This window comes from Barbatula barbatula (genome assembly GCF_947034865.1).
Source record: "Barbatula barbatula genome assembly, chromosome: 1".
Taxonomy (NCBI): domain Eukaryota; kingdom Metazoa; phylum Chordata; class Actinopteri; order Cypriniformes; family Nemacheilidae; genus Barbatula; species Barbatula barbatula.
The window spans coordinates 11,775,832-11,803,284 of record NC_136766.1 but is presented as its reverse complement, the minus strand read 5'-3'; the positions used below and the strand labels follow the sequence as shown (position 1 = coordinate 11,803,284).

Genomic DNA, 27,453 nt, shown 5'->3' with positions numbered 1-27,453 from the left:
CCATTTGTCTTTTTCTGCAGCTCTCTCCACTCCAGAGAGCCAAGGAACAAGCTGGAACAAGTCCTGGTCCTCCACGGCTTCCTATCGCACATGATTAACTCCAAATCATTTTAATAATCAAACTCGGAAAGGCAGATACGAGACAAAGACGACTCCGTATGCAAGAACATGTCTTCTTATATTGTCCGACTCCTCTCATGATGAAGACGAGGGAAACGCTGTGTTCCACAAGTTTTAGCCAGCGGCCTTCTGACAGTGACCAGCACACTGTAACTCAAACAAGCAGCAGCGAGTTATTAATATTCCTTCTGCCAGCTGAACAAAAGCATAGCAGATACATCCAAGATACCCAGCACAGAACAACCTGGACCAGGGCAGAGGAGACAAGCCTCGCTGATCCAGCGTGCTCGAGAGCTGACTTCGCTTTTCCTCTCGACACTTTTGCTTCTGTCACTGGAGATCTGCACTTCTTTTCATAAAACACAGCCTCCACTCACAAAAACATTTGAAAGCGCTGTCAAATCTTCTCGTTAGGGCCGGGATAATGGGACATATGCAATTAAATCAAAGCTGTTTCTCTCTTTTCCGGCCTCGGAAACTTCAATGCGTCGTAACTTTAGGACAAAGGGGATCATCTAGCTTTGGACGGCTCGGTTCAGCTCTCGCTGTCAGTAACCAAGGGTTAATGCAATCACGATTAGCACTCGTGGGTCTTTATCTGATATATTTTTAATTAACGGTATCCCACTCAAGCTCTTGAAGCCACCCCCCCGCCCTGAAAAAAGGGGGCGGGGAGGGGAGTTTTGACAGGGCTAATTAATGAGCGTTTGGAAAAACGTGGAGGCAAGACGTTGGGTTCATTAGACAAGTCAGTCTGCCACACATCAAACAGGCCATAGTGGTCTGTCTGATCCCTCTTTTTATTTCCCATCTCAGAGTGGTGCATGCTGGGAAGAGACGAAGGGAGTAGGAGAGAGAGAGAGTAAAGAGAGAGACAAAGAATAGTGCTGGCACTTTGCAACAGGAGAGATGAATGACTTTTTACCTCTGAACACCAAGGCCTTAATGAAACCTCCAGAGGCTAAACAATGGCATCTCGGAGACAGAGATATACACAGAGTACTGCACACATACTCGCGTAGACGCATGGGCATGCATTGGCTGCTGCGTCCACCTCGCAATTATCTGGCACTGTACGGTACAAAAATTATGACCCCACACTGAGCATATGCGCACACCACTTATTCATCAGAGGCTGAAACTGGCAGAGATTCACAACTTCTCACTCTGATCCCACAATGTTTGTTTGTTTGTGCATACGTACACACATACACACAGACAAAAGTGCACGCTGCTGTATAGAAAAGATATCTGATGAAGAGGCCACCTATGGAAAACAGGTCACACAAACTTACTGAAATATGTGGTATCCCAAAATAGCGTGCATGTTGTACCACCCCAATACAAATCCCAAACGTCAGAAAAGATGATAAAATACATCCTACTTCCTAAAATAATTTTTTTCAAAAGTTAAAGGACCAATAAATCTATCTGATATACATATAATTCAAAGAGTTGTTTTGATACAACAAACACTTCTCCCTCTATTTGCTATAGAAAACAACACATTTGAAACACCACCCTGTAAAGGTGCCTGGCGGCCATCTTGCTGCCAATATTTCATTTCGTGCCCATTTTCTCCCCTTTTTGTCTTGATTTCTTTTTTTTGGTGGAGGCTAAGGGTGGGTGAAAACCCATCGGCTCGGCCTGTTTCAGCCATCTGGGGACATAACTCAAATGGGCCTCCACTATCGGCCGGACAGCCGACTCATAAGACCGTTATAAAGAAAGAGCCGGGGACACAAACAGAGACATCAATCTTCCCTGATCAGCAGCAGATAGAGAGAGAGGCCCAAAAAATGGAGAAACAAACTGAATGACAATACATAGGCCTTCACTCAAGTGCAGGACCGGGCAAAGTCCAGAGGCGCCGGGATTACTGACCTTCGCTTTGGTTTTGTTGGTTTTGTGCTTTATTGCATTTATTTTAGTGATAATATACAGTTCTTTAGTAAGATTTGTGAGGTAAAAAGCCAAAATCTAAAATAATTTAAATAATTTAAGTATAACTATTAAATAATAATGACTACAGCTCAATGACTTAATTGCTAAAATAACAATTCAAATAAAAATAAGACAAAAAGAAAACAAAACACTGTTCTTTAGATCAAAAACACCCAAGATATTATGACAATAAGATATCCATTATGGATTACGTCATGAACCCCCGAGCTTGAAGTAACTGCCCGAGGTAAAATGATTATTTGCTTCTTATGTGTTTTACCAAAGTATTACGCAAAAATCTTTGTTCCAGCAGGAGAACAGAAGCAATCTAAACAAGGCAGTCAATCAAAGTCAAAGACTTATCGACACGAGCGGCATTTCAGCAAAGACACCACATTGCTTCCTGTTCCCTCTCTCTCTAATTCTCTCAATGAATGCATGAAGGCAAGTCCAGGTTATCATTCCTTGTCTTTCCCCTTTCATTCTTCTCTCGCTCTCTCCATCATTCTCAATTAATGTGGGGGATGCACTCAGCTTATCTCCTCTCTCCTGCTTCTGTGAATATGGAAGCCCTGTTCCCAAAGACACCCGAGCAAGATATCACAAGTACAGTACCACCACCTTATCAAACTGTTGTTTCAATGGGGGACCAGGCTCTATTTTGATGTGGTGTGTCTAATGCATTTTAGGTGGAAATTATATGTGATAGTAGAGGTAAACACACAACGTAAACTCATGGGTTCGGGTCATGGCACTCATACAACACACAATTCAATCCCTAATGCAAATAACTCCACTAATTGTTTGGTCTTTGGTCTCAAAATCTTCTAATTGAACTTACTAAAATTATTTTAAACTTTTGTCAACAACATAGGTTGAAATGATGAATTCATAGTTCCAACATTTTTTTTTAAACATTGGTGTTTGAAAAAACAAATTATATTAATATTTAAAGAAAAAATGAAATATGATCTGAATATCCAAATACAAAAGTGTGCAAACAAAAGACACGAGTAATAGCTGAGATGTTTATTTGAATTCCATTCACTTCACAACAAGAACAAATGTTATTTGTGTCTACATATTTATTTCTCCAGTGGAATATTACATATCAAGTTAATACGAAGATCTCCTTTTAGTCTCCAGAACTTCGAAAGTGCAACAAACAATTTCATCCTGTCTTTGCTGACAGCACAAACACAAGAGCATGTTGACAGTAATATAAAGAAATCAGCTCATAACATACAGAACCGTTTTTACTTCAAGGGAATAACGACATTATTGAAAATGGCAACGGTAAGCGTGCGCATCTGTTTGAAAGCACGAGCGAAGACTTACAGTTAGCCACTACCTTCCCAGACATTTCCAGAAAAGGTCTCTTTACTTTCTAAGACTGAAACTCAAAGCTTTAAATCAGAGAAAGTTTCTCTCTGTGTGTCGTGAGCCTGCCACAACAAAATGCTATCGGCTGGCATTCTCAGTGAGGTGAAGGTGCAATGAAACATGATTGACAAACGGCGGTCCGTGAGGCAATGGAGAGAGAGCGATGCGACTTTAACCATTTATGATCTGCCAGCACACATCAAATGGCATGCCTGGCTTTTATTGACAGCCAAGATCCAGGGTGTCAAATGTTTACCATTACTTTCAAGTGCCGGATCAGAAGCGTTTCTTTTAACCACTGAAGCCATTTTCTACCTCTCTCACTTCCTCTCTTTCCCATTCTCTTCTGTACAGCCCCCTTTCCTCTGATGAAGAAGCTGATTAAAGTTACGTAAGTGTCACCTGCCTGCCAGGTCTCTGTTTACACTAGAGCAAGGACGCCAAATTAAGCACATCTAAATGCTAATGTTTGAATGGCTGGAGAAATTGCGAGAGAAAAAGGGGCCGACTGAGGCAGATGAAAAATAATCGCATTTTCTACACAACAAATTCCTCTTTCCCCTCCTTTTGGTTAAATTGAGCATTCCCCGATGATTTTAATAGGATCTGATTAACTGCCATCGCCACACCTAGAGAGCGTCGATCCAAATAATCCTCTAAGCAGGGACAAATGCTGCGAAATGTTTTACAGGCCTTTCATTTGAATAGGAATAATGGTACATGTGTTATTCTTTGTTTGGATTCGATCGGGGGTGTGGGAGAAAGAAATGTGGAAATATTTGCATGGTGAGTGCTTGTGTGAAGTTGGCCGAGTACCACAAACACAAATATTCTCAATATGCTTTGTTCTTTCTCCAAAACAATATGCTGCAAGTCAATGCAGGTATCTGCAGATATAGTGGGGTCCAAATGTTGAAAAACTGTTTGTGTAGCCAGACTGATAAAGCATTAAGTGAGCAGTGCGAAGGTGGTGGGTTTGATCTCGCTTTAATGCGCTATAATGCACTGTACAATGTTTTTTGACAAATGCATAAATGTAAATGTAATGTATTAAATTACTTAAAAATTAAAGCAAAATATGTTACATTTAAAATACAATTTTGGTATTTCTATATGACTAATGGCACAAGACGTTTTCTTGACATTGACTATGCTAACTCTCTAATGCAGAAGGTCAAATTTTCCTTCTTCCACTGAAGCACACAGATGCTCTTTGGATCGTTCTCAAAGCATGCTGGGACATGGATCATCAGGTTCAGCAGCACCGCCCCGAGTGCATGTTATCATAATGCAAAAGGAGGACATACCAAAAACTGAGAAATCCTGAAGTTCATGTTCATTTTTCAATTCAACTCTATTCAGACTGCTCAGCTGATAATGTTCTGTAAGTCGTAATACAAAAGAAAAATAATGCCGTATCTTCACTAGTGGACTTATACTTTCAAACCCACTGTATGTTTAAAAAGTTGTATGCATCCAAATGAGGCCTAACACACCAACAATTATCAACTGGTGTTCGTCTTATAATTTGGTGATTTTGTATGGTTTCTGTCACCTCAAACACAGAGACGGCCGTGTCCTAGTGTGATTTAGATGACTGATTGTTTGTTGAGAATGGAAACAAAGACTTGCATATCGGGGAATCAACATCAGCACAGAATGTTCTCAGGGAGAGGACTATGGCAGAGGGATGATAGAGAGCGCCATCTGTTGCTCATTTTGAGTACTGACTGAGACTCCAGAGAACATGAGGAGTTACTGAGAATTAAAAGTGAAATGTGGCTTCATAAGGCTTTAACAGGGAAATACTAAATATTGAAAAAAGCCTTTTGACAAATATTTTCCTTTAATTTGTCTCTGTGTGATTTACAATGATTCACTTTAGCTTTTCTCGGATAATAACATAGGTGTTTTAAATGGCTGTGCATGTGTCAGCATGAAATGACATCAAATTGCATTTCAGTGATATTGACTCACAAAAAATGGCAGACATGATGTGTAAACGCTCTCTAGTGAACAAACACATGTCAAAGGAAAATAAAATAAACATATTCAAGATTTTTGGGTGAATGCAACATTCTTTCTTTCTTTTACTTAAAAAGCTTTATAATATGATTTTTTTTCACAGAGAAAGCAGAAAAGAGCTATTGCATTATAAATCTGTGGATGTAGATTGTATTTGTAAAAACAATATATATATATAAATATACAATAAATAAAATGTGAAAAATGTATTGTAAAAATAGATAAAGAATTACATAAAAATATAAATGTAATTACTATTGCAACAATAATAAATACAGTAATTATTAAATACTGATTGCAAAACATTTATAATTCCCACAAAATGTTCGTTTGTTGTTTACACGGCCAGCACCGGTTCAAAACCAACAAGCTGTCCACTCACCCCAATTACAACCAAGGTTTAGGTGCCCTTTCCAAAAAGTAAAAAATTTTCACGACAAATTAAGTCTCACCAAAAAAGATAAAAAAATAAATGGGAAAACTGCCTTTTTCCAAATCCAGTCATTACTAATCTGAAACCTAATTACGAGCAGGGCAGATTTTCCTCTCTGATTTTCTCCAGCCAATTAATTTATATTATTTTCAGGATGACATTCAATCCTGTGCCCCTTTTGTCTTGCTTTCGCCACTTACAGCCACACGTTCCCGTCATTCAACCTCCCATGTCATATAACACACACAATCACACGTTTTTCTAGTGTTGAACGTAAGACTCTGACCAACATGCTTAAATAAAAAGCCTCTCCATAGCACATACATTCATAATTCTTAAAACCTACACGCGCACCCACACTTAATAAATTCATTAAATCACTGCATGGACACTCCTGCGCTCCAGTCCGGTATTACTTGCAGTGTTGCAGCCTTGCGTCACCATATTCTCTCCATATCTTCACATCGACTCGCCGCTAATGTCTGCTAGTCCTCCTGGATAACCAGTTAAGCAATGTCGGTAATTAAGTGCTAATTAAACTTAAAGCCTGTAGTTAGGCTGTGGCCTACATATTGCATTTGCTATAGTGTAATTACACACGGTGCTATTTTAAAGCCCGCTAGAGACCGGCTATACTGAAACGGTATATAGACGGCAGTGACAAGGGAGGGTCAGGATGTGTGGTCGGGTATATAGTCTCGAGGGTCAAAGGTTAGCATAAGGCTGCCCTCAAATAAGCCTCTGAGGTTTATATGTTCCTTATAAAAGCACTGTGTGAATTCATCTCAGGATATGATGTATTAGCCTTCATCGGCCCTCGGCAAGACAAGCATGGTGATCAATGCAATCTTGTGCAATTAGTGCTCATTTTCAAAGAGAAAAAGGAAACAAAATGTACGCTGTGTCGCTAAGATGGCGTCCTTAAATTTTTATTTAAATTTAAAGAGAAATCTTACGTAATGTAAGATCAATTACTCATAATAATTTAAGTAAATAGACACTGCACTATGAAGTAGCCTCTGGGAAATCTGTCGGTATTGTTGGTTATATTAGTAATTGCAACAACTAACATACCAGAAGTTTCAGCTAAAGTTCATGTCCGCCTATTCCTACACTTAATGTTATCAATTTGGACCTTTTTTACCATTTAAGGTTTAGGGTTGCAGTAAATGACATAGTTGCATGGTGGCAAAGTTCAGGTTCACACCAGCACACGTAAACCAACAGAAGATTGATGTCTCAAAAGGAACACAACTCATTAATATCCCAAGCCTGTTCAAGCCAGCTTTTCTACTTTACTACAGAGTTTGATTTAGCCCTCGATCTCCCTGCTTCAGGATTATTCACCCATGTGCTACCAGTTATGCAGCATACACTCATCTAGATACTTGTGTGCCTGGGATTTTCAAAGCACAAGATTTTGTGTGAAGTTTAAATATTTACGGACAAAAGCATCATGTTCTACACCGACACAGCCGCTTTGTTTTGTCACATCAGAGGTTGCCGCAGGACAGGTATGAGCATTATGATGTGATATGGCGGACTGCTTGCTAAAAGTTGGACAAACATCAAGAGTGAGTTTGCTGATGAATCTCTTCTCGGCTGGACACCCAAAATAACTCTGGTTCATGTGGCGATGATACTTATGGTTTGTTTGATTCTTTCTGCCAGAGTGACGTTAAGCAAGGGACCAAGTCGCGCTGGAAATATTTACGGCAAATCTTGAGCGACAGTCTGTGTTACTCATTAAGACGTATTAGCAGTGATTTCAGCAGAGCTGACGCATGCATCGCCTTCTCCAGCCCAAATGAGAGCAGAAGCTCTGACAGCGACATCGGTGCCTCTTCAAGAAGTTCAAGCGGCGAGCAAAAATTCAATATGAAAGGGGAAAAAATAACAGCAGAGAGGGGATTGTGTTTTTTCTCCTTCATTCACAGATAACAGAATTTCAGGGTGACAAACTTCAAGTGCAACACTCTGCCTCAGGGTGAGTTAATTACATTAATTTTCTCTGACACTCTCACAAAATAAAGAAATAGGGGGGGGGAGAAACAAGATAGACAGTGGAAAACAACATTTTATGTGGCTTTCTTCCTTTTATTTATTTATTTTGTCAGCAATGATGAAATTAGTACAAAGGGCTCTCTCTGCCCATAATCAATCATTACTTTCGGTGGGTGCCAGAAAGCACCGACTGAAACCATATTTTCTTCACTTGTGGACAAAGGCCTCGAGATTGTGTGGCGCATTGGTCCATAAATATATCTGGCCCTGACAACCCGCAGGATTGGCTTTGAGAGTTTTCAGAGTAAACATCTGTTTGTGTGGGCAGTGAGACGTACTGCTGTCCCTCACCCTTTTAAACAGCAAAGCCTGTTTCGTGTGAATAAATCAGTAGGGCCTGCGTGTTCTCTGTCTGAAGAGTGGACGGATCATGCCTCAACACAAGAGAGCAATGAGTATATATATTTTATTGTAACATGTGTACTAACACAGATATATTGTTAAGCGCAATCTAGAATACGAGGTGGACGTCTGTCAAAATGACTGGTGCTCCACAATGTGTATTTGTTTTTCTAATATAAAGGATTAAAAATGCTTTTTTTATGTCAATGACGTTGAAAAAAACAACAGCAACAAAAGTGCCTCTAATGGTTGCATATCTGTTTAGGAGTACAAGGGGTGAGTCGTTTCAGATGTCCACGCATCGCAGCCGGACCTATTTAACCGACGGATTTATCACCGAAAATACACTGACACCTTGACTTATGTCATAACTCCAGTTTTACAAGCCCATATTTTCACACATTATTTCGTTACATTAGGTGAATATTGCACTTAAAACTCAGCCATTTAATTACATCCACCAGTCTAATAAACACATTTTATAGAGACCATAAATCACGAAAACAAAAACACACAGAATGTTGTTAATGTAGCATATTTTATCATAAAGTGTAATCTATAAAAAGATAAAGTTTGTACCAAAATGTGCTCAGCTGAATAGCTTAAGTAAAAGTAATAAATGTCTGGAATGTTGTGGATAAATCTTAGCTGCTTCATGTTGTTAGTTTGATGCATTAGGTCGTAATTTGCTATAAATAAATGTTTATTAGCTGGCCAGACTTGTTTTGATGTGTTAATGATATGTATTTGAGAAGAAATGTTCAATTAATCCACATTGCTCTGCAGCATTGTCCTGATCTGACTCCCCACCCCGTCGCCCCTTACAGAATACAAAACAATTTTTACAATTTAGATTACAGTTATTTTTAAAAGTAGGACAGGATCTGAATTTGATTAGATTATAAAGATTTCATTTTAAATCTTTATTTTTAAAACAAATAACATATAGGATTTATTTGAAACTCATTTAAAAGCCTGAGAACTGTGGGGGTCCAATAACCAGAGAACACTTAGTGTTCAGTTCAGCAGAGTCCTGGTCAGTTTAAGTGCGTTTCTCTCATATTGATTAAGAGTACAGGAGGCCCAACACCAAAACCTGGTCCAAGATCAGCCGTTAGAGGCCAACTGTGGCCAGAGCCCTGTGGCTGCATGGCATATGGTTACAATTTGTCACTAACACGCTTTCAGTTGAACCCGGGCTCAGGTCAGCCAGGAAACCCGCTGGCTACACACTCCCTTAAGCTCCATATTAATGACTGTTGAAGAATAGAAATCGCTAGCATAATGCCATGAATGCAGGTATTATTACAGACACCTGTGCAAAGACTCAAGTCGCACTGTTTATTCCGTCATATATTTATTTCATTTCATAAGTAATTAATTTTAACACCTTCACAAATGTATGCCTTTTTGTGCCTAAACACTCAAATCAAACTGTAATAGAGCTAGGTTACTTTGGGCACTTAAGATGGGAATAAAAACGCAAAAAGTAAAAGAATGTCATTTTTCTTTAGCTTTGGTTCTTTAGAGCTCAGAGAATTTTTCTGGAAATCAAATGTATATGGATAGTAAAATGTATATACAGTTCATGTGACATGGCAAACATCTTTTAAACAAACAGTTAATAATATATTTTATATTTATATGTTCAATATAAAATATAGCTTTATCTTCATTGGTCGATTTTTTCGACATTTTTGCTGTCACACCATAGGACACATTTACGGTTTATTTGTCAACTACCAGTATTTTCTTGGAATGCAGATCCAAAAATATATACTTACAGTATGAAAAGCAGCAAATCTATATTCTTCATTTTGTACAAGACAAAGCGTGAAACCAGAGTAGAGGCTTTCCAAATGCACTTATTATAGTCAATATGGAAAAAAGAAATCTTACAGGGGGTTGAATAATGGAGTCACAGGGACCAGCGGCAAGCTGAAAATGTTTTCTCAAACAAGACCGGTACGCAAACCGACATTTCCCCAACTGACTAGGACATATTTTAGACTGCAGGTATGGGAGAAAAAATGAGAAAGGGAGGGGGATACGGTTTGACGTTTTGTTTGTTCTCCTAGGCAAAATGGAAGACATACATTGTCCCTTATTGCCTAAAGACCCACAATGCAATTCTAGCCCTCAGTGGTCACACGGGGAGTGTGCTCCAGGAGTCACATGGTCAGATGGATCACATCAATTTACCACAGGAAAAACGGAAAATAAGAGAACCCAAGAAAAAAACAATATAGCTTTGTCTTCTTTTGACCTCTCGCGGCACACAAATACTATGTGTTATTGTGCAAGTAACGCACACATAAATACAGAGGTGTTCTTGCGTGTGGAGGACTGAGGAGGAGATAAATGAATCCCTATCTCGGCATGTCATAGCTGGACAAAGCAGGAGCTGCTTCAGTACTCCAACGCGTAGAACTGTATCACCACCCACTGGACACCTTAAAAATTACAGCCTTACTTTAGGGGGTAAGAATAACATAATCAGATATATTTTCACCACACTTATTTGTTACTAGTACTACCGACATCTATGCACCCCTTGCTTGCATAAATGTCAAGTAATGTTTCCATAGACCAAAAAAGGAGTACGTTTTCAATACCACACTGCCTGTATCTGGTTGGTTGTCAAGTAAAATTTGCTTTATTACAAAAGATATATAAACATTTCAGTCTAGGACACCAAATTAGCCAATGAAGCCATGAAAAGCACCTTAAAATAAGATTATAAACAGGTGCACAAAAAGACTCCCAGACCTATTCCAAGTTCAGAAAAAAACCTTCACAAGTTTGACCTCTTGAATTCATTTACTCACAACCGACAGACAGAGTGAATGGGCGTGAACTGAATTGAACCTGTCGTCTGAGTCAGTGAGTGACAGAGAGAAGGCAACGACACGGTGGATTTGTGCTGATAGTGGCAGAGTGACAAGACGAGACAGACAGTTTTGAACAGCGGTAATGTTCCTGTCAGAGTGGACCGAGTGCAAAACAGAGGTTGGATCACAGACTCATCACGAGACCTATCAACATCATTCCCTTAATCTAAACAGATTCTCTCATTAAATGCCAAAACGCAAATGGCACACAAACACATAGATGATTAAAGTCACCCCTGGGTTTACTGAAGCCTAAATAAAATCATAATCTGATCTAAAATCATAGGAACCACAAATTCAGTATGGTGTCACTACTCCAGTTAACAATATGTAGTAAAACATTCTGTCATCAAACAGGTTACTAAAAAACAGTTACGAGTTACAGTTACATCAATAAAATCAACTAAATTGACCCAATTCACACGTGATCAAACCCCAAACTGATCTAACTTCATGCTAATCTTTACGATTAAACAACTATACAAAGTTAGAGACCATACAAATTTTCCTGCTACAGTTTCTCAGTACTTCCGTCCAAACCAACATGTCGCGTTTCCGTTATCAGGTGCTACTGAATATTTTACACATTCTTGCGCTACCGAATAAAAAAACATTCATGCTATATTTTGAAACAATAAAAACACATTCATAAGCTAAAACTGACATGTAACTTCGATCTACTTTAACGCCTAATGTGATCATGTCATGATATGGGGTTTGCGGGTATAGTTTTAAGACGAATTTGGTTATAAAATGTGTTTACCTGCACAGCCAACTTTGTTCCCAATGTCCACAGGTAAGTGTTGAACTTTTGACCTCTTCGCTTGCAAACAATTATGCTGGATCTGGTTTCAATTCATTGCAGATATTTATTGCATTTCGTTAAGAGTTCGTTGTGTCCTGACATGTTTGACATGAAACGTCAAGCGAATCCGAACTGAATCGCGAACCGTCACATCCCTTCAAACATGTTATTCAAAAGAATCGAGATTCTGCGAATCTGTCAGACGGAGTTGGTTCTGTGTTTTAGAGCGACAGTAAAATCCGGGCCCATTACTTGATGATGATTTTTGTTGGTTAAAATTATTATTATAATTATCACATTAATTATTATGATGGTGCTTCATATGTAGCCTAGGTTCTGCGCCACTGAGAATAAATTGTCCATTACAACAGTATGAAAAAGAAAACAGTTTGAGCACAGACACGTTTCCCTGGACTTTTGTGGTTGAGATATTTGAGAAGTCAAACAGATCGCTGTCTTATAATCATCTCATCAACACACGGTATATCAGTCTCTGAGCTCTTTTTGGGCAGAGAGGATAATAAGAAGGTTATGGCAACCCTAAGCACCGTTTGCTTCTCAATCACACTCTCAGCCTGGAAAATAACACTGGGAAAGGGGGAGAAAAAAGTTATGAAATAATAGCTTAAACTGAAGAATTGCTTTAATACTTCAATAGAAATAACCTAATTCCAACATTTTCAAAGGAGCGGGCGGCCTTGCTTCAGGCTAACACGTAATGTGTGAGTGAAAGTGTGTCACTCTGCATTAGAGAAGCAAGCCGGTGTGCCTTTGAATGAGAGGCAGCTGGGGTAATAGGAAGTGCAGATATTAAAGCTAATGAAATCACAAAGAAGAAGACAAATACGCCATTTGACCAAGTGCTGCGGTGGTGGTTGGGGGGGCAATACATTTGCCCGCAACACTCAAACAAGAGAGCTGAAGCTGATAGCAACCCTCTTGCCGGTCGATTTAAATGCATAATGTACACTGAATGCCCTGCGCGTGTTTATTTACTGTAGCTAGGCTCAGATAGATTGTGCTGACCCATATATATCTTGCATTCAACACACACCCATTTCTCTCCAACACATCATTTAAAAACATTTACTCATACATCAGGGCTACTTTTTACTCCGTCACATCTATTGGAGAATTTGGCTGGAAGAACAACTTGTATTTCTCGCATGTCACTCGGAGAACAACTGACGCAGGTCTCTGTCAATATACTCCCCAGCATACATGTCATTTAAAATAAAACACAGAGGAGTCAGGCAAATAACCACAACAACCTGAAGTCATTTTAAAGAATGTTTAATGGGGGACTGCAGATTGTGAGGGGGTTGAGAAATGCCATATCTAACCTGTGGCAGTAAGTGTTAGTCATCTATGATTCATGTCAAAACATACTTAATGTATCAAAGATATGAAAGACTTTGACAGCTGCTATGGAGAACAGAGGGCTGAAATGGTTTTCAAACAAAATAAGCTGTTTTCCCTCCCCTCCCTCTTCACGCTGGCCCAATAGCCTGCACCAGTGGACTTATGTCCATAAACAGTTTATGATGAAATGCCGTGGTACTTAATTAAAACAATAAATCCAAACGGTGCATTAGTGGTGTAAGCTCCTGTTCCCCCCCTCCTCTTGCCTCTCTGACCTCAGCTGTGTCCATCTGAAACCGTGCATCACCAGGGCTGGGTGAGTCTGGAGACCAAATATTATTCTGTTTGCCCTGAAATGATGGCGCACATGTGTTCACTCTCGCTTTTTATTTTGGAGATAATTTAATTCATATTTCACTTGTAGCACAAGGGATATGTGACAGAGGTCTAATCACACACACACACACACCATAGAACAAAGGGGTTATTTTTGTATGTGATACTATCCATAACATCCTGTATCATAAAAGGCTATTTTGGATTGCATAAAAGGGTTCAAATCGGTACTCTTTATCAGGACTGGTGGTAACACAAAGTGTACAAACATCCTAAAAAGACCTTTTTGCACCCATTTGTTATCATGCAGTACAATATTTTTTTACCAATGTAACATTCCTCTAGTGTTTGTTTCTTTTGTACTCCCTAGAGGCCCTACATATTTAACATGCTTAATATGTTTACTGTGAATGTTCTTCATGTCACTTATGTCTGTTGAACGAAACAAACACAAGTGCTACTAACACCGATGATCCAAACAAATAAGGTGTCTAGAGACTTCTAGAGACATCATTTTAATCAAACCCCTTTCCCTAAGCAGACGAAACCTAGAGGAATCCAAATTCTGTTTGAAGAAAAGCACATTCACAGAGTTTAGAAATTTAAGGTAGACACAAGGAGCTATATAAAATGGCGCTATATACAAAACACACATTAAAAATAAAATCAATGCAACCTTATGCCAAGAAATTCACAGACAATAGCTCAAGGCAGAGCACCTAAATAAATTGATTTCATAAGTTTTTTTTTCACAATGTGCCTTGTTCCAAAGCAGCTTTACAGGAGAAAGTAAGAAAAACACAAAAACACAAAAAATGTCAAACGCAGTACAGTGCATATTGTTTATAGAACAAGCAAGATTATTCTAGTAAATAATATATAATAAATGCAGTCTCCCCCTGGTTTATTTAGCATATTATGCATTAAGTGAATGCTTGGCTGAAAAGATGTGTCTGTAATCTAGATCTATATTGGGAGAGTGTGTCTGACCCTCGAATAGTATTGGGAAGGCTATTCCAACTCTAACTCCTTTGTTGGATTTAGTTATTCTAGGTGTTATCAAAAGTCTGGAGTTTTCTTAGAGAGTGTGATGGGTTGTAGTGTGATAGAAGCTCTGTTATGTAGGTAGGAGCTAAACCCTTTAAGGCTTTATAAGTGATTAAAAGAACTTTAAAGTCAATACGATACTTAATGGGTAGCCAGTGAAGGGTTGATAACATTGAGGTTATGTGATGGTATTTTCTGGACCTGGTTAAAACTCTGGCAGCTGCATTCTGAACTAACTGTAGTTTGTTTATTGATGATGCAGGACAACTACTAAGTAATGAATTGCAGTAGTCAAGTCGTGAGGCCACAAATGCATTAATAAGCTATAGTAATAAGAATATTTCGTAACATTTCTAAGGTGGAAGAAGGCTGTTTTTGTGACATTTGAGATGTGATTTCACTGTACAAAGAATAATAAGTGAACCGATTATACATTGCTTTAAATACAGATAGCAACTAAATAAAAAGTATCATTTATCAACTTACAAATAAGCTGGCTGCCACTTACCCAAGGTGCTAATGAGCGATTCAAATGGTCCAAGAACCTCATAAGATCAACAATATCCATCACAAAACAAAGAGCATTGTCAATATGTGGGCCACACCATTAGGTTCACTGAATACTAATGAAATTGAGGTTTGGCAGTTTATTGACAGCCCCATACTCAAATGCTTTCCAGCTCTGTACAGTGTATTTACCATGGGATGGGAGATCTAGTCTGTAGAGTTAGTAAATGATATAAAAGCCCTCACAGCTACTAGCATGCAAAAAAAAAACCTTGAAGATGATCCTCACAAGGACATGTTTGTGCATTGCAGCTTGTGGAGTGTGAAATAGAGAAGATATCTGTAAAAAAATGCAATATACATTTCAGTCACACACTGCTTTGTTGTAACCAGCTGCAAATATGATACACTTTCCTTAACTGATGTGTGACAGCTTTCCCACTGTCCTGATAAAGAAACCCCATATAACAATGGAAAATATATGGTCCACTTCAAACATGATCCTCAAAATGGCACACTCCACTAATGTACACAAGTACTATAGTGTTCTTAAGACATTCCAAATTATATGTATTTTAATACACAATTGAAACCATGAAAGCTATTTAGTTTATTACTTGCGGTTATAGCCCTTTTTACCAAGATGACATTGAAATTGCACTACAACGTAATATCTGAAGATTGATCTGACCCGTCAGTATCGTTGAAATTGCACTTTGGAAATGCACAGGTATCCGTATTCAATATGGCTACACACAAGAACAGCCCTAGTGGAGCTCCTATTTATCACTTAATGGTGTAGAAAAAGATCTACTTAACGGCTAATTTACTTATAAATGAAAACCATATGGGACGTTTAACAAACGTAAAGTCATCTCCAGTCGATGTATGTTGAAATGTATTTATCACCCCGTACCATCTATAAGCACAACACCATTAGGACCTACTAGTTGGTGGCAAACGTTTACTTTTAAGTATATAAATATAAAGAAACATATGTAGATAATAAATTATTCGCAAAAAAAAACCGTGAAGCTTGACATTTGCAATACTATTAATATTACAAATATATGAATAGCCTATTGTAACGAGAAGTCAGAGACGTTCGGATCCAAATGCAGTATTTTATTCTCAGAATGGTCAAACAGGCAGAGATCACCGACAGCGTAACGTATGTATGGGATATCCAGAATCGTAAAGAGTCACAAGCAGAGGTCAGGGCAGGCAGCAGAGAATCGTTGTCAATATCAAAATACAAAGTAATACACGGAAAAGACAAATACCGGAAACCGCTCAGAAATGTAGACTAGCTAAACAAGACTTCGCGATGAATGAGAGTCTGAACACAGTATAGTGAGGTGGCAATGGGAATCATCTGGTGGTGATTGTCTGTGATCTAAGACACCTGGTGGTGGTTAGCATGGAATTATGGGAACTGGAGTTCTGAGTGGAGTACGTGCACTCTACTGGAGTTCATGGGCACTCCAGCTGACGATCGTGACACCTATAGTGTAGTAATGGCATTTCTTAAAATCTGTCAATGACTTAATATAATTTAGGTTACTAGATAAATGATAAGCACAACAGGTAAATCTATAATGTTATGGTTAGATAAAAAAGTAAAGGGTCTTTATTTTAATAGATACAAGTAGCTACGCATTAAAGGCTTTTAAAAGTTTCCTGGTGGAAATGCTTCCTAACTCAGTCCGGTCAACCACATCTCTCACAACTTTCAAAAGTACTTAAAACCCATCTCTTCTGTGCAAATGAAAACAAAATACACTAACTCTTTCTCTCCACAGGTAGCCTATTGGTCTGGCTATTATTTACATTTAGTCATTTAGCAGTCGCTTTTATCCAAAGAGTTCGGGGAGCAATAGATATGTCATACAAAGAGCAGTAGTACAATAGGTGCTAACACAAAGTTACTAATTTCAACAAAAGCTAACCCACTACCTGTTAAGAGAAGAGGGTTAGTACGTTTTTTTGTCTTCATTTGTCTGTTATTACCGAAACTAGTAACTTATTATTAGCACCTATTGTATTATTGCTCATGTATCCCTGAACTCTCTGTAAGTCGCTTGGGAAAAAAAGCGTCTGCTGAATGACTAAATATCGAATGTATAGGTCTATGTATATAATGTAAATGTGTACATTTATGCATTTAGCACTAACATTACTCCTATATTACAAATAGGAGAAATACGTTTTACCTCAGCGCTGCCTTTCATCGATGTCGATGTGCGTTTTAAAACCTGATCTAGGATCAGCGTGGCTGGTGTCGCTCTTCGTGGTCACATGACCGTTCTACAGGTCACGTGATCAGCGCTCCATTCTCGCCATTTTGAGCACAGAGTGAAGCACTTTTACAGCCCAGGAATAAAAGCTACGCGTTACAAGCACCGAGGCCAAAGATCACACAGAACTGCTGCATCAGTAAGTAGCGCTGCGATGAATGTGACTGTCGCATGACCGATCTGAGCTGTTTATTAAACGGTACGGGGGATTTTTCTCTGCTCACGTTGGACTGTGTGTGTACATGTGTATGCTGGCAGTGCTGTTGTCAGACATGTCCTGCCCCTTTCTCACGTTGCGTCTCCACGGTTATTACGGACAGCATGTTCTCAAGCATCCACGACTTTACAAATATTTACTGAGTTTGATCCGCGCGTGCTGAGTGCCTGTCAGCGGGTTTCTGACACTGAGCATCTGTCAGCTCGGCATATGTCGATATATTGACGCGCAGGAAGACAGAGCGTATTTCCACCATCAGCGGTCGTTTTTATTTAGGCCCTGCTTTGCCATACAATTTCTAATGGTTTCTATTACAAATACTACCATGAACAATCAGCTTTTCACCATTATTCCTTTATATTATAACTGTTGTTGTGTCTTGGGCCTTATTGCAGTATGATTTAATGGTGTTGTAATGATTCCCATTTGCCAGAACACATCCCACCAAAAGAAATCAACAGATAGAGACGCAAAGAGACCATTATACTTTTGTTTCCATTAAACAATGCAATTTTTCTTATAACAATTAAATCTATTATTTATATTGTTTATTCATGTTAGCAGGATATCTCTGTGCTCTCATATATTCAATATGACAATATGTAACTATTTTAAAATTATTTATTTGAAAATGGAAAGATGCACAAAACCTGCTGTATAAACAAGTGCAGTGTATTAATGGCAAGTGTTAACATGCTTATGTGCTCCACGTGTCTTTGTTTTGGTCTGATGTCATTCTCTTTAACTTCCCTGTCACTTTAGTTCAAAAATGCAGAACTGGGAAATAGTACAAGCGGACAGCAAAAGTGCAGAGTCAATTTTTTCCTCAGATTGTTTGATGTTTTTGTTTGATGATGATAATATATTACATTTCAAATATTTCTTAAACTTTTAATATTACCTTTAGTCAAGATATTGAGTAAAGTAAAAGCACACATTGAAATAATAAAGTTAAGATTTTGTTGTAACATATCACTGCTGCCCTTCTGAAACCTTGTATCTCTATATTTTGAGATTCTATATAATTGAGATTATTTCCTGCCATCAATTATTATTATTATTAGTCACCCTTTGTGTTTGTTACTGGGTTTGCAAATAGCTTACCAATAAGAAGTATTAGAAAGTGCTTGTCAACTTTGACAACGCTGTATTTAATCATTTAGAAACTACATTGTTTTTTTCCATTTCCTAAAAACAGTGAATATGGACATACAAGGTTTCAGAAGGAAAGCGACGATATCAAACATTAGTTATAAAAAAGAGGTTACTGTATTGTCAAAAACCACCAAATCTACCATGAAAAAAGCAACAGCTGTACTGGACAGTAACCAACGGGTGATATTTTTAGCTTTGTGGAGTAATGTCTATTCTTGTACAAATGTAGGGAGGGCCTCTGCCAGTAAAAAGACATAAGGCTTCAAATGGATGTCAGACCATTCCAAGCACATTCTGTGAACTGTGTCATTGCATAGTTGAGCTTGTTTGTCGTTTTATTTTTCTGTGTTATGCGAAACTGTCTGTTTTATTTTCTAGGAATGGAGGACAGCAGTGGTATTGCTGTTCTCGTTCCTCAGCCTAGAGGCCAGCAGGATGCCGTCTTCATTCCTGACCCACATCTTCATGATGGCAAAGACCAACAGCGGCAACAAAAGCAGGCTACTGACTCTCTCATTCAGGTCATCGAGAAACTGAGCAAAATTGTGGATAAGCGTCCCCGACGATGCACGGTTTCTGGGAAAAAGAGACCCTCGATGACATGTGCTTCTGTACCTGTTCCAGACAGCAGAGACAACCCGAGTGGGGACACACCTTGTAAGAGAACACGAGAGCAGAGGGAGGACCACCCGGGAGCGGAGTTTGAACAGGAACCTTCTGGTCTAGCCGCTCGAACTGTTACTTGCTACCAGTGCAGTATGTGCCGATTTATCTCGCCCACATTGGAACTGTTAATGGAGCATTTGCAGTGCCACGACGAACAACACAGTGACCTCATTCTCATGTGCTCAGAGTGCCAGTTTACCTCTAACCACCAAGAGGAGTTAGTGGCACATATAAGACTTCATCTGGAGGAGGGGGGGTATACAAGAAACATCACAGAAGAGCAAGGGACTATATCAGCGAGGAGCATTCAGCAAGGGATGACAGTCTTGAAGGCTGAATCAGAGGACTCATCTGCACCGAAGAAGTGGTACAGCTTCGAGGCAGGTAGGTATCGTTGTCTCATCTGCAACTACGAATGCAGACAGCAACGTAATCTGAAGACCCACGCGTGGAGACATGCTGGCCTCGTTGACTGCTCGTACCCTATATTTGAAGATGAGACAGAGTGTCCCGATTCTCAGACAGTACAAACGCAAAGCTCTAGTTCTCCTTTTGTTCAGACAGGAAAGGAGGATACTGTTGCAGTCCTTGCCGCTGTTGGTGGTAAACCTCAGACTGTGCACGGCTCATCCAGTCTCCAGCTAGAGCTGTGTGCCCCACCTGAAATGAAGTGTCACGGGGAAACTGAAGCTGGGAAAACATTGGAGACCAAAAACCCTGTTATGAACCAAATTTTTTCTATTAAGGATTCTGAGGAGCACATATTGGAGGTCCAGGTAACCCCAGAGGCGCAAATGGAGCTGGAGTTAGAAACAGAGAGCCAACAGGGAAGCTCTGACAGCCTTCTATCCTCCGCACAAAAGATTATCAGTAGCAGCGGCAATAGTGCAGGCCACATCAACGTCATTGTAGAACGCCTCCCCTGTGCTGAAGAGCCGGTGTCAAACAAGCCTCTGCTCCTCAGTCCAGAAGTAGGAGGAGACAAGACTCTTCTTGCCCCTGAGGAACCAGAGTTGGAGAGCCAACACCACCCTGTATATTGCAAAGAAGACGAGGAGGATGAGGAGGTTGGGGATGGCTGGAATGGAGATGATCAACAACAGAATAAGGAGACTGTGTCTTCAGGTTCTCATTCAGATGAAAATGTCCCACCGGTTAGGAGAAGAACTTATTCAGAGTCTCTACGGCTGCACTCTTTGGCAGCCGAGGTGCTGGTGGCTATGCCCATGAGGGCCCCTGAGCTTAACAGAACTGCTGTGAAGGTTGTGCATGGCTTAGGTACGCAGAGCCCCGACACGGGCCAGAGAATTATAGAGATTTCTACCGCCACCCCCAACACAAACTCAGGAGAGCTCACTGGTGCAATTGGAGAAGCAGGTGCTCTTCTTAACCTAGACCTTCAGAGTTCAAAAGGTCCAAAAGATTTGCTGGTAGGAGGTCCGTCTAAAGCTGGCATTAGTATGTCTCTTTTGACCGTCATTGAGCGACTGCAGGAGCGTTCTGATCAAAACACGTCTGATGAGGATATTCTGAAAGAGTTGCAGGACAATGCCCAAAGTCAACACGGTGGTGGAGTCGCAGGGGGTGTTGCTGGATCTGAGGATGGCTCTACTACAGAGGATCTGGTTGAGTATGTTGCTGGAAATGAGAGGCCGTACCGCTGTCGACTGTGCCGTTACAGCAGTGGGAACAAGGGCTACATAAAGCAGCACCTCCGTGTGCATAGACAGAGGCAACCTTACCAGTGTCCAATTTGTGAGCACATTGCCTGTGACAGTAAGGACCTGGAGCGTCACATGATCCACCACTGCAAGAGCCGCATGTACAGCTGCAAACAGTGCAGCGAGAGTTTCCACTACAAGGTGAGGATAACTGATGCTAAACGGTTTATATTCTATAAATTCATGTGTTTGATATTTGAGACGCTTAAAACGAAACCAACCGCGGACTCTGAGAAGTTCTGAATATGCCATTTATCTGTTGATTACTTGAGACAGCGCTGAATCATTTCCAATATATTCACAACAAGAATGAACGACTCTCGTTCAGTTTATGTGAAGTTATCTTTAAATTGTGTTGTGAATATGACAAAATTGTCCTTAAGGCACAATTAATTCAATATAAGAACGTAAAATGAGCCCTTTCGTTTTGCTTAAACACCATACGCAATCAAATCCATATCTTTTTCACACCAAATGACATGCACATTTTCTGTTGGTTTAATTGAGTTCAGAGTACTAATTTGGTCTGCTGTATTCAGAGTTTAACAGTCTCTTTACTTGGCACTTAAAGCTGCTCTGTAGGCTTTTAAACTATGAATTCTGCAGTTTTCCAATATTTTAGAACGGAATTAACGAAAAAGTCTGCAGATTCCGGACGTCCCTGCTATTATGTAATGTCATATCCCTCTGAAATGAAAATAAAACTGTAAATTGTTCTTTCTATGAGTTAAGTCTATTTATTATCTAAATTTTTTTCAGTAATACAGCTGTTTCGGGGGGGGAAATTTCAATAATTACCTTGCAGCCTGATTTAAAGTGTGCCCCTGAATATTCTGCTTGCACTCCTAAAAGTTTCAGTCAGGGGCTATAGTGCCCCGAGTAAAAGAAATTAGTCGGGAGCCCTGGTACTGCTCCCCATCTTTGCTTTATTAATAAACTTGCTCCTTATGAAGAACTCACGATAGTTTTCTCAATATCTCACTCAGAGTCAGCTGAGGAGCCATGAGAGAGAGAGACACGGGATTGATGACATCAGCAGCACACTGACCCACGTCACTGAAAGCACGTTAACTGTGGAAGAATCAGAAAAGATGACAGATGAAGGTGAGTATGACCTGTTTTGTCCCTTTAAAAAGGGAACAATATAAGCAATCAAAAAAGCAAAGACAAAATGTTTTGTAAAATACTTATTTAGTTTAACAGGGAATTTAAGATTAGTTTTTCAACCTCTGTTGTTCAATTACCAATATTCTTCAAAAATATATTTTGTATTCTGCAGAAGAAAACAAGTCATACAGGTTTGAAATGACAAGAAGGTGTTCACTGTTTTCCCTCTCCTTCCCAGATCCATTCAGTGAACAGAGCGTTTTCAAATGTGATGTTTGTGACTACACCAGTTCAACATATGTTGGGGTGCGCAACCATCGGCGAATCCACAACTCTGATAAACCATACAGGTTTGAAAAAGTTATTCTCATGTTCATTTTACATAAGGGGATATGCTTAAACTTATAAAATCACAGTTTGTATAATAAAATGTACGGTTGCAGAGAATGAAAGCATTACCAATAATCACCACAAGGGTGCAGCGATGCACTGGATATGTCTTTGCTGCCTTCACTTATAAAAGGGAACAACCTTATGCAGTGTTAATGAAAGATCTCATCCTCTTAATACCAGCACCAAGCAAGTTTGCATAATTGTGTTAGTCTCCAATTACGGTCTCTTTGTATGTGTTGACACATCTTGCTTCAGTTTTGCTCACCCAGGATCATTTCAAACGGCACGTCTTAGAGCATCGTCCTTTTAATGCAGGTGGACAATTATTTTAATGTATAAAAATGTGCAGCATTTACCGAGCGCAATCCTTTGAGTTTAGCCTGTCAGACAACCTTTCAGTGCTCTTCAGATGCAGTACTCCAAAAACGCAGCCTTACAAACAAAACACAAAGTACAGTGCAAACAAACAACACCCGACCCCACTTGACAGGTCCTCCAGTGGGTTTTGTTTAAAATTGAGCCTTATGCCTTCAATTTCTTATCGCTTGATCCCTCTAGGTGCTGCAGCTGTGACTTTGCCACAACTAATATGAACAGTCTGAAGAGCCACATGAAGAAACACCCACAGGAACATCAAGCCATGCAGCTGCTGGAGCAGTACAGGTCAGATAGCTTATACATACATACAGATAAGTGAACATTGTAAAAGAGATGGTACAAAACAGTGTCCTGCGTGGAGTTTTGTCATAATCTTTATCTTTTGTCACAGGTGCTCCCTTTGTGGTTACGTGTGTAGTCACCCGCCATCTCTGAAGTCTCACATGTGGAAACACGCTGGAGATCAGAATTATAACTATGAGCAAGTGAACAAGGCCATCAATGAGGCCATTTCCCAGAGCAGCCGGTAAGAAGGGACTATCCTTCATTATTATGACTAATAGGTTTGGACATCTGACACGTGATGGGTCTGGTCCAGATGTACTGAGCTCACAGAGGATACTGCCTTTTAATGTGGTATGCTAACAGGGATAGGATTATAAGTGATTGCTTTGGAACACTATAGCAACACATCACTAGAATCAGTGTGATGCCCTAATAAGCATTAAAATACACAGCACACACATAGAGGTTGTGGTTGGGTAAAGAGGTTGACTTAACTATTTTTATTGTGTTTAATGAATAGTGAGTCTACGTCATCTTGTTCTTGTTTTGAAACAGAGCTGATATGTTCCACCTGAAAGCGGGTCTAAGTTATTGTCAGAAAGAAACTTACATTTTTGTATTACAAGTATACAGCTGCTGAAAAAAATAAAGACAATGAATTTACTGTTTATAGTTATGTCAAACTAAACATGCCCATCTCGATTTGGCCAGGCTTACATAATTTGTTTCTTTTCTTTTTTATCTTGGTATGCAGATCACCTACTTTGCCTCTGAAATCAGCACCTGAGACTGTGGTGGAGCGTCCGTATATTGTCTTAAGCAGAAAAGAGAAGCAGTCGTTTGAGATAGCTTCTGTTACAGGGCCCATGAACACGGGTGCACCGGAGGGTAGCCCTGTGAGATCATCCTCCAGCGGGACTGGGACTGTGGCGTGGCGCGGTGGCCCGGGGCAGGCGCGGCAAGGTATGGAATACTGTGTGCTGCTTTTCTGCTGCTGTATCTGTGGCTTCGAGTCCACCAGTAAAGAGCAACTGATGGAGCACATGAAGCAGCATGAGGGAGATCTTATCAGTATCATACTGAGCAAAGAGCAGCAGGGAAATCAGTCAAAAGAGATGAGCAGCGGCCAGTGACCCACACATACTGGGTTCCTTTTGTTTCTGCACAGCTTTACTGTAAAACATCTTTTCTTCTTCTTTACTTTATTTTCGTCCGTCCTTCTTTATTTCTTTCATTTTTCCCCTCCGTGTTAATTTCTCTTGTGTTATTGACCATGGACACAGCATTTCAAAGAGATTCAGCGTCAGCTCAAGTGTAATTGCTATTTCAGCAAAGGAAGGAGTCATTTCATTGTGAATTATGCAAATCGTGATTTTGTTTCCAAAAACATTAATACCTCGTCTGTTTAGAATATTTTCAACATAGCGAACACACATTATGAAACCAAGGCAGCTTCTTCTGTTCACTGTAATATTATGGATATCTATATTTCTTATGCGCATTTACTTTTAAGTTGGCACTTGCCATGCCATATTTGAAAGTAGAGAGGCAGATTTCCTTCATGTTCTCAGATGTGTGTCAGTGTTTGCATTTTGATATTTATCAAACTAATTTATTTTTATATGCATGTTCCCTTCCGTTATGTTTAGTTTGGTGCTATAGGTTCTGCACTTAATAATGAGTGTAGAAATCTTTACTGGGAATGTATCTTAATACTGTATATAAACAGTATATTATTAGTTTAATTGTTTTCTGTTTGAAACAGCAGCACAAGTGTAAAAACTCGCCAAGTTAAAAAAATATTAAAAAATATATTTTTTATGCTACAAAGGGCTTGTTCTTACCAGGCTTTATTATTGTTATTATTCATGTAAACAAATCTGTTATTACAAGAGTTAAAATGCCAAAACTTGAAGAATTCTAATTCTATTTTTTCTTTTATGTTTTTCTTAGCTTTTTGCCGTACATTGATTAAAGGCACACACAACTTTTTTTTTTCCAATCGTACTGCTGTAATCGCAATGAAAGCCTTTGCAATTCATAACTGGGTCATGGGTTTGAAAAGCTGTAGTTTTCTTTGCTTTATCGCTACCTCTGACAATTCCCCTTGAAAACTCTCTAATTCTGGATTTTACCTTAGATTCTTTCAATTTGGTCTTTACATGCTGCGTATTTACCAAGGGATGATTTGCATGCACTTAACGTTTATGTCAACAGTCTAAAACATAAAATCAGTATGATAAAAGGACATTCATAATTCATGCAGACGTCTCATCGCTCAGTATCAGAGAAATTTAATCATAGGAATTTACATACCAGATTATTAAACCTAATTCACAATTCAGACTGCAAGTGTTACAGAAATAGTAACGTGGTCTGCATATAAACCTTGCAGCCGTGCTTAACATATGCATCTTAATGAAGAAAACTAATACTCGGAAACATTTAATGGTTTTGAAATTGCTTTATCATTCGTGAAGAACTTTTCAGGATGCATTTCGTTTTTTTTGCACGTGCACATTTCAAAGTCTTGTTATAATGTAATGCCAGCAAAGAGAAATTGGTCTTAAAAGAGCTTATTTTTGCGTTCCAGCTGTTTTGTTTCATTTGGTTTACATCAATAGTGTGATGTACCAAATTAATGGAGAACCATTTGGTATTATCCCTTTCCTTGTCGAATTGGCAGGCATTTTGTTAATGCTGTGTCCCGGCAACAGGCCGTATTTGGTAGGTAAATGAGTCAACCCTATTAGTTGTTTATCTACATATCTGCTAAGAACAATTACAGTGCATCTGGAACGTATATTTTGTATGAAGTTTCAAGTAATCAGCACCTTCTTTAGGAAGACAGTGAAATAGTTGTCTTTTTCACAGTCAATAGTTTTGATAATCATACATTTCCGGTAATAAGGACAGGATCTTAGCCACAATTGTGCCTTCCTTTTCAACAGCCTCCTCTTTAATAGATATTTTATTGAATATATACGTTTGGAGAAAGAGCTTAAATCTTAAACCAAGTAGTCTCACAGTAATGAGTAAATTGACATTTTGAATCATGATCTTTTCCCACATAACATGCCCTTAGAATTTTGGGTGCAGTGTACTAAAATATGGTTTTGTATATATCATGTTATACATATTGTAGAAAACTGACATTTTTAGAGATTGTATTTTTTAAAAACATATATAAACACTACAAAGTGATCCAATGAATAAAAAATTACCTTTGACTAGCCAATGTGTATCAAAAAAGGTTTAAAACTGGGTGTAAGGGAACTGTTGGCATTTCCATCTGAAAACAAGCAGATGGACAGAGGTTTCTGTGTTTTACCGTTTCAGAAGGCCTTTCAGTGCTTTCTCCCTGTCAAGTGCTGAGGGTCCAGTTTTGTATTAGTGTTTTGTTCACAATTATTTATTTGTTCTTCTAAAACTGTAATGTTATGATTTTTGCCAGTGTATTTTTGTTAATAAAAAATGAATACCATCTGTCATCTGAAAGTGTCTTCATTTGTTAGGGTCATTGTAAAATAAAAAGCCACATCGCAATTTAAAGTTAGCGGATACAATTAATTGCAGCCATATGCTGTGATCTTAGAACTGACATTTCCTCATATAGTGTCTCAAGCTGTATCATTGTACATAATTCGATTCTTAAAATTCGCAGGGATTTTCCAACTTTTTTATCAGCAGACCCCAGTTAACCCCAAACAAAGATATATGGAAAAATGTTCTGTCGAACACAAAATTGTATATATGGAAGAATTTAGAAAAACCAACAAGTCTAGGGCACCTTTGACTGCCATTTTAATATATCCCATGGTAGTCGATGATGTCCTAGAAATCTCAGTTGCTAACATTTTTCTAAATATCTTTGTGTCTAACAGATCAAAAGCATTTATACAGGTTTGGAAAAACATGATGAACTATCCCTTTACTTATTTACTTGAAGTACCCTCTAAGATTTTAAAGGTTTTG

The 27,453-nt window shown here is 39.1% G+C and overlaps 1 protein-coding gene across 2 annotated transcripts; it reads left to right on the top strand.

The window, feature by feature from the left end:
* Window positions 1-17,591: 17,591 nt before the first annotated feature.
* znf507 (zinc finger protein 507) lies at window positions 17,592-26,968 on the top strand. Of its 2 annotated transcripts, none has more exons than XM_079455034.1 (7): window positions 17,592-17,695; window positions 19,307-21,456; window positions 22,302-22,419; window positions 22,661-22,772; window positions 23,374-23,478; window positions 23,585-23,719; window positions 24,233-26,968. In XM_079455034.1, exons 2-7 carry the CDS (start codon window positions 19,309-19,311, stop codon window positions 24,609-24,611), a joined length of 2,997 nt encoding a protein of 998 aa, XP_079311160.1. In that variant the 5' UTR covers window positions 17,592-17,695; window positions 19,307-19,308; the 3' UTR covers window positions 24,612-26,968. The 2 variants fall into 2 exon arrangements, with proteins under 2 accessions (XP_079311160.1, XP_079311159.1); XM_079455033.1 differs by having other exon boundaries at window positions 17,680-17,755.
* Window positions 26,969-27,453: the final 485 nt, after the last annotated feature.

Coding starts and splice junctions, on each gene's coding strand:
- znf507 (XM_079455033.1), top strand. CDS start 17,728: ATGACCGATCTGAGCTGTTTATTAAACG. Junction 17,756..19,306: donor TCTGAGCTGTTTATTAAACG/GTACGGGGGATT, acceptor TTTATTTTCTAG/GAATGGAGGACAGCAGTGGT. Junction 21,457..22,301: donor GCGAGAGTTTCCACTACAAG/GTGAGGATAACT, acceptor TATCTCACTCAG/AGTCAGCTGAGGAGCCATGA.